We start from the raw sequence: 8,823 nt of genomic DNA, 5'->3' as shown, positions 1-8,823 counted from the left end.
TTTCCTCCTGCATCTATTGGCTCACCTGCAACGGATTGGCGTCCCATCCAGGTGAGGAACCTATACGCCAACAAAACCGGCCCTTATGAGACAATCATGGCTTGAGAAGGAACAAACAACACACACACACACACACACACACACACACATATATATAAAGAGAAAGAGAGAGAGAGAGAGAGAGAGGTATAGTGATGCAAACGTGATTTGTGGGCCCTGGACAAAGTATGATCCGAGCAGGTACTGTTCAGCCCTAGGTTCGCCTTGACAGAGTAGACCTTTGTTTAAAAAGTAAAGTGACCTTCTTGAGTCATACGGACTCACGGGGGCTGGTTTCTTGGTTTGATGGCGTATATATTCCCTACCTGGATAGAATGCTGGTCTGTCACAGCATTACTCATTTTTGCCAGCTGAGTGGCCTGGAGTAATGTGAAATGAAGTGTTTTGCTCAAGAACACAATGCGTCAACTGATCCAGGAATGGAAACCACAATCTTACGATCAGGAGTCTGACACCCAAACCACTAAGCCACACACCTCCAAACTTTTGTTTAACCCTTTAGCATTTAAACCAGCTGCATCTGGCCAAAATATTCTGCCTCTTTTACATTCAAACTGGTCAAATCCAACATCTCACACCTGCTCTACAATGTCATAGTAAAAAACGAACAAATGTCATCTTTGAAATCTCGAAGCCACAAAGTAATGCATGATTAATTCAAGACAATATGAATAAATAAGCATTACATTTGACAGAATAATCTGAATGCTAAGGGGTTTAACTGGCCAGATCTGGCCTCTCACACCTACCCTACAATGTCATTCTAAAAATCAAAATCTCAAAGCTACGAGATAATGCAGGATTAATTCAAGACAAAGTGAATAAATAAGGATTACTTTTGACAGAATAATGTGAATGCTAAATGGTTTAATTGGCCATATCCAACCTCTCACACCTACCCTACAATGTCATTCTAAAAATAAACAGTCACATCATCGAAATCTTGAAGTTACAAAATAATACATGATTAATTCAAAACCTTGGGAATACACCAGCATTATTACATTTGACGGAAATCATCAGAATGCTAAAGTCTTTAAGACGTTCCAACCATAACCACCATGTCTTTGTCTATCTAGAACTATATCGATCAACATGTCACATGTATTCTCTTTACAATCGGATGGCGTGATTTGAAGGAGATTTTGTTATTTACAACAGGTTGAGAGGCTACCCACCCCTCCTCTTGTCTCGGTGGTGTCAGAGCTTTCTGTACAAAGCAGCTGCTCCACTCCCCCGCCAGATCTGTAATCGTTGCTTGGGTGCATCTGATGGTGTTGTGCTTTGCATATAGAATTCAGGATCAGCAGATGTTTAGAGCTGAAGTAACTATTAGTGTTCCGTCCGTCCTTCCCACCCTAGAGAGAAGGCATATCTGGCCTTATTAAGGTGTAGTTCTTGCTTTTATGCACCTTCTGTGACGGCGTTTGGTTTATGAAGTTGGATCTGGCTGTAATATTCCACCCCCACTCTCCTCTGCTCATCTCCATCAATTTCAATCCATTAATAACTCAACCGCAAGTGTTAGCACATGCAACCTACTTGTGTGTGTGTGTATCTGTATATATATGTATCTGTGTATATATGTGTGTGTGTGTATATATATATATCTGTATATATCTATGTGTATGTATATATATGTATGTGTGTATATCTGCATATATATGTATATGTGTGTATCTGCATATATGTGTGTATCTGCGTATATATGTGTATATCTGTATATATGTGTGTGTATATATACACACACACATGTAGACACATACATTCATATGTATATATACAAACATGTGTGTACACACACACACACATCTATTTATATATATATATATATATATACACACACACACACATATATAAAATGGATTTGTCAATACTGGGTGAAATAGGTAGGAACAAATTGAGATTGTAACCTAGTTTTCTTGTTTTCGGTTGGTTTGCTGCCAGGTTCCGATGCTTGAAAAGTGTTACACTTTGCTGTTTTGTCCCCCCCACTCTCTTTCCCCCTCTCCCCCATTCGCTTGGAAGGCTGACTTATTATTTGCTCTGATGTCTTGATACGGAATATTTTGTAAAAACCCTCCCCACTAACCCCCTGCCTAAAGAAAACATCTTGAAATTGACAGAGTTCTTTATCTTCTCTTCCTCCATCATCATCATCATCGTCATTATTATTATCACTGCCATGATCGCTATCATCACCGTTGTCATAACTGCCATCTCTACCACCACCACCACCACCATCTACCATCTCCACCACCACCACCATCATCTCTACCATCTCCAGCACCACCATCATCTGTGACCTGATCTGAGATCGGGCACAGCACACGGAATTATGTCAATGAACAGGTCGCAGTCTCAAAGCGATGAAAATATTTTGACAAATTAAATTTAAATGTTGAAGTGAATCTGACGGTTTTTGTGTGTTTTTAAATGTCTTATAAACACCTTCCACGCTGCAATTGTTATATATAAGAAACAGGTGAGGGTTTTGCGGCAGAACGAGTATTCTGGCCATAGACTACCCACCTCAACGAATTCCATCTGGCCCTTGTCAGCATGGATAAGTGACTGTTAATATAATGATGATGATGATGATGGTGGTGGTGGTAGTTATTTTTTTACTTTCTGGCGAGGTGGCTGAATAATTAGCACATCAGGTGAAATGCTTTGTGAGATTTCTTCTGCCTTTACATTCTGAGTTCAAATTCTGCTGAGGTCGACATTGCCTTTTATCCTTTCAGGGTTGATAAATTAAGTACCAATGAAACACTGGGGTCAATGTTATTGACTAATACCCTCCCCACAAAAGTTTATTAGAAAGGATTAATTTAAATTTCTTAAGAGATTAACAAATCATGCAATTGTGTATGAACAATTAGCTAAAGCTAAATCCATTTGAAGGTTTAACCCTTTACCAATCAGATTACTTTGTCAAATCTAATGCTTACTTATTCTCATAGCTTTGAATTAATCTCGTATTATCTCACAGCTTCAAAATTTTCATGATGTGATTATGATTGTTTATTTTTAGAATGACATTGTAGGGTAGGTGTGAGAAGCTGGATTTGGTCAGTTTAACTCTTTAGCATTTAAACCGGCCTCATCCAGCCCAAATATTCTATCTTTTAACCCTTTAGCATTCAAATTATTCTTTCAAATGTACTGCTTATTAACTCGCATTGTGTTGAATTAATCCTGCATTATCTCATAGCTTTAAAATTTCAATGATTGTAGTTGCTTATTTTTTTTAATAACCATTGTAAGGTAGGTGGGAAAAGCCAAATCTGGATAGTTTGGACATAGGTTGTCTGGGCCACAACATAGTTCCAGGATATTTAACCATCTAGCTGACAGTTTTACAAGATGTGTAACTGTTTAGTTCATAGTTCTATAAGGCATACAAGCTGCTGGGATTGGAACTCCAGTCCTTACGATCATAAGCTGAATACCCTAACCACTATGCACTCCCATACCAGTGGCACGTAAAAAGCACCATTTAAGCATGGTTGATGCCAGTGCTACCTGGCTGGCCCTCGTGCTGGTGGCATGTAGAAAGCACCATACAAGCATGGTTGATGCCAGTGCCACCTGGCTGGCCCTCGTGCTGGTGGCATGTAGAAAGCACCATACAAGCATGGTTGATGCCAGTGCCACCTGGCTGGCCCTCGTGCTGGTGGCATGTAGAAAGCACCATACAAGCATGGTTGATGCCAGTGCCACCTGGCTGGCCCTCGTGCTGGTGGCATGTAGAAAGCACCATACAAGCATGGTTGATGCCAGTATCACCTGACTGGCCCTCGTGCTGGTGGCACGTAAAAACACCATTCAAGCGTGGTCGATGCCAGTGCCACCTGACTGGCTCTCGTGCTGGTGGCACATAAAAAGCACCATACAAGCATGGTTGACGCCAGTACCGCCTGACTGGCCCTTGTGCTGGTGGCACGTAAAAAACACCATTCAAGCGTGGTCGATGCCAGTGCCACCTGGCTGGCTCTCATGCTGGTGGCACATAAAAAGTGTCCACTACACTCTCAGAGTGGTTGGCGTTAGTAAGGGCATCCAGCTGTAGAAACCTTGCCAGATCAGATTGGAACCTGGTGCAGCCTTCTGGCTTGCCAGTCCTCAGTCAAACCATCCAACTCATGCCAGCATGGAAAGTGGACGTTAAACAACAACAACAATGATGATGATGATAGCACACCTCAGTTTAGTGCTACACTCCATTGACTATTTCCTTATAACTTCCTTAATAATTTGCATATTTATTTTAAATACATTCGGACAAATTCCAATCCACCAGAATATGTTAAGAATAAATATGTAAATGATTGGTTTGATTCTTGCTGTTCCCTATGCACGTGACCAATTTATTATTGGTCAATAGATTTCAGCATGGATCAGCAAACAATTTGTTTGCTGAAAGTATAAACAAGAGCTTTAAACTCTTGTTAGATTCCTTAGCTTGGGAGCGGGGGACTTTTACTGCTGAGACACAATGATGTCGAAACACTGGGTGTTCGAGAGTCCCTCATGCTTAATGAATTGAGTTTCAACACATATTTGTTGTAAAAGAGAAGTTGTTTTCCTCTGACGAAGCATAACAACAAATAGCATATTCACATTCGAATAGCATTAAAAGCAAATTTGCAAATCATTGTTCTGGTTCTTGCTGTTCGTCATGCGTGTAACCTTGTATTTCTAGATTCAATATAATTTATGCCTTTTTTCCCCAGAAATATGTTTAGATGTCAATTGTAGAAGTTATAATACAAAAAAAAAAATTCTTTTCTCTGGTTCAGAAAGAAAAATGTATACCTCTTTAACTGTTGAATAGCTTGCTCGTGAATGTCACATTCTTTTTATGCTATTCACAAAATTTATTGCATAAATTTGACAAAAAAAACTAAAAAATTTTTTATGTATTTGTCACCTTGGCGTAGGAGTGGCTGTGTGGTAAGTAGCTTGCTTACCAACCACATGGTTCCAGGTTCAGTCCCACTGCGTGGCACCTTGGGCAAGTGTCTTCTACTATAGCCTCGGGCTGACCAAAGCCTTGTGAGTGGACTTGGTAGATGGAAACTGAAAGAAGCCCATCGTATATATAGATATATACATATATGTATGTGTGTGTTTATGTATATATATATATGTATATGTTTGTGTGTCTGTGTTTGTCCCTCCAACATCGCTTGACAACTGATGCTGGATGAATATGTGTGTATGTGTGTGTGTGTGTGTGTGTGTATATATATATATATATATGTATATATACACACACACACACACACACACACACACACACACACACACACACACAATCAAAGATACTTAAACCCTATATATATATATATATATATATATATATATATATATATATATATATATATATGCACAACATGTATACACTTATATACACAAACTCTCTCTCTCTCTCTCTCTCTCTCTCTCTCTCTCTCTCTCTCTCTCTCTCTGTGTATATATATACACACACACACACACACATACATACGTTCACCTATTTGTTTTTGTATTTACATGCACAAATGAATACACACACACACACATACGCACACACGTCCACATATATCTGGTGTCCCGCACATAAAATCCTCTTTTATACTGCATTAACGTTGATTGTTCTGTTACAGGACATTGTGTGTGTGTCTGTGTCTGTGTATGAAAACACATTCAATACACAGTCTCTATATTTAAGAGAACGCATTCAATACATGTTTTGTTGTTTGTCAATTAGTTAGCATTACTACTACTACTACTGTTATTACTACTATTCCTACAGAGCCTACCATTAAGATTTGATCGTTTCAGTGTTTACTCTGTGCACACACACACACACACACACACACACACATTCTGTCTCTCTCTATCTTTCCCCTCTCTCTCTCTCTTGTTTATCATGTTTTAATGTGTTTCCCTCTCTCTCTCTCTCTCTCTCTCTCTCTTCAGTTGCCATTAGTGTATGTAGCAGATAAGAGGACCCACTGCAAGCATCAATAACCAAGAGCAGCATCCGCCTCACACCACAACCACTACCATCATCGTCGTCATCATCATCATCGTCATCATCAGCGTCAGCCATTTACTGTTGTAAACAACAACATCAACACTACTACTACTACTACTACTACTACTACTACTTTTTGGAGTAATCTTTCTCTTTATATATATATACCTGTTTCTGTGGAAGATTAATGTTTGAGCACGTGTGTGCGTATAAAGAATAAAGGTGGAGCAATCAGGCAAGAACTTGAATCAGGACCAGATTAAAGGGACAGATAAGAATAAGAATTAACTTAACCCCCACCACCACCATCAGCTAACCAACAAAAATGTAAGACCCCCCCCAAAAAAAATAGATAACCCCCCCCCTAAAATCTACAATAATCTCAAAAGGCCTTTTCTACTCAGGCCTTCACCACCACCACCACCACCACCATCATCACTGGCAGCAGCAGCAGCAGCTGCAACAGTGTTAATTAATGCTGCTGTTTGTGTAATTTGTAAGTCTTGATGCAAGAAGTCTCTCTATCACGACCCTCTAGACCCTAAATATCCCCCCAGACTAAGACCTGACCCTGTCACGAATCTTAACAAATATTTGGGTATTTCTGAGTGATAAAAGGACCCAGCTGATCCATTTTTGAGAAAGGGTTTCTTTTTGTTCCCTAACTTATTCTCCTGTCGTTGTCCAACTCTTTCTTATCTTTTTCCCGTTTGTCCTGAGCAGAACCTATGAAGTTATTGTTGATGTTGTTAACGTCATCACATAACTAATTCAATTATTGATTTTTCTGACCTGTGTTCTCGTTCTCTCTCTCTCTCTCGTTCTGCTTGTTTGGATTAAACTGGACCTGTCTTGCTTTAAAAAAATAATAATAATAATAATAATAGAATTTGGTAAACTGAGCAGCCAGCCGGCTTTCTGTGCTGTTATTAGAACAATAAATAACAACAACAATATCTTAAGCAGTGAGATTGTCAACGACAACAACAACAGCATCACTCTTGCTCCACCTTGCCTGTCCCACCTCTAAAAAGGAAAGTAAACGTGAAGAAGAAAAGGAAGAAAAGATATTAAAAAGAACAGGACGAGGAATTCACAAAAAAAAAATTACAGAATAAATAAATAAATAAAATCATTTAGTCAAAAAAAAAAATTGATTGGAGACAAGAGGAAGTGGAATAAAAACAAAAATAATAGTTTTTTTTCTCTGAAGCTATTTATCTGATGGTAGGTCAATCAGAACAGAAGCAACAACAATAATTAATACCAGAGAATAGTTGTCGTCGTCGTCGTCATCACCATCACCACCATCATCATCGGCATCATCATTGACGCTCTTTGGTCGCTACAGCAACAGAAACCTCAGCCATGTGAAGAAAGAAAGAAGGACAAACAAACCGACCAGCTGCCACATCGATAATAATAAGAATATTAATAATAATATTAATAACAACAACAAAATAACAGCAACAATAACAGTTGCAACCACAAGAAGCTTGCTCCAGCTTGGCATGGCTGACAAAACTGGAGCCATCGTAGGTGATTAGTGGTGGCAGTTGTTTAATTTTTCTGCCTCTTCCTCGGCCCTTACAGCCGTTTCAAGCACAAACTGGTACCACTGGCAATTCATTCAGCTTTGCCCTGCGAGGATTAAGTTGATACTATAGTAATAATAATAATAATAATAAGTTGTTATTATTATTATTATTACTATTAATATTAGCAAGTAATAGTAGTAGTATTTATAATCAATTTTTCTTAAAAATAAATCCTGGAGATAAAGTTTAATAATACCCTCACATGTCCAGAGGAAATATTAGAATCACAGCGGAGGTCTGTGCCGATTGCTCGGCCCCTGGTAAGTACACCTTTTTTTTATCATATTTTTCTGTTTGCTTTGTTTCAGTCATTGGACTGCTGCCATGCTGGGGCACTGCCTCAAAAGGTTTAGTTGAAAAAAAATAATTGACCCCTGTACTTAATGCTTTTTTTTTTATGTCTGGTATTTATTTTATTGGTTTCTTTTTTTCTCTGCTAAGGTATAGGGATGTAAACAAACCAATACCAGTTGCTAGGTGTTTGTGTGGGGGTAACAAGTGTTAACATGCACACACATGCACTCACAAACTTCATATCAAGATAAACAACACATGATCTTGCAGGTGGGGCCCAGTTAGAATTTTCTTCAGGCCGAGTAGCCCATCCCACTCAAAAGGTCCCTGAATAAGGGTTGTTTAAGGATGTTGAATGAAACACCCATGTTTCCAGAGGTGTATTATCCAAACCCCAAAGAATTCCTCTCAACACATGGCTATGATGCTCCCCCACTACTTCTGCTCATGATCAGAGACACACACATCGTCAGCCACCAAGGGACATAATCAACTGGTTAAGCTCAAACAACTGACAAGCAAATCTGTGGTATTGAGCAGAATATTTGCTGAAGCCCATCTTTTATACCAAGATATTATTATTATTATTGACTGAGAGAGCAATGCATGCTATAAAAGTGACACTGGGGTACAAATATGCGAAGCCCAGTATACATATCATATCTACCCATCTGATGGGGGTGCACCAGATGCATCTCAACCATATTATTATTATTAATGTCGAATTCTGCCGAGGTTGACTTTGCCTCTCATCCTTTTGTGATTGATAAATTAAGTACCAGTAACACACTGGGGTTGATGTAATCGTCTAGTCCCCTCCCCCAAAATTTCAGGCCTTGTGCC

The 8,823-nt window shown here is 39.1% G+C and overlaps 1 protein-coding gene across 1 annotated transcript in view; it reads left to right on the top strand.

Moving 5' to 3' along the window:
* The window catches only part of LOC106868693 (ARF GTPase-activating protein GIT1), a 71,965-nt gene that overhangs the window by 3,677 nt on the left and 59,465 nt on the right, over window positions 1–8,823 (top strand). Inside the window, exon 2 of the mRNA XM_014914080.2 lies at window positions 6,031–7,946. Within this exon, the coding sequence (XP_014769566.2) occupies window positions 7,889–7,946 (58 nt within the window). The 5' untranslated portion in view covers window positions 6,031–7,888. The remainder of the gene's footprint in view (window positions 1–6,030; window positions 7,947–8,823) is intronic.

The sequence above is a fragment of the Octopus bimaculoides genome, chromosome 25 (assembly GCF_001194135.2).
Source record: "Octopus bimaculoides isolate UCB-OBI-ISO-001 chromosome 25, ASM119413v2, whole genome shotgun sequence".
NCBI lineage: Eukaryota > Metazoa > Mollusca > Cephalopoda > Octopoda > Octopodidae > Octopus > Octopus bimaculoides.
The sequence above is the reverse complement of the archived record's forward strand: the minus strand, read 5'-3'. Positions and strand labels throughout refer to the sequence as shown.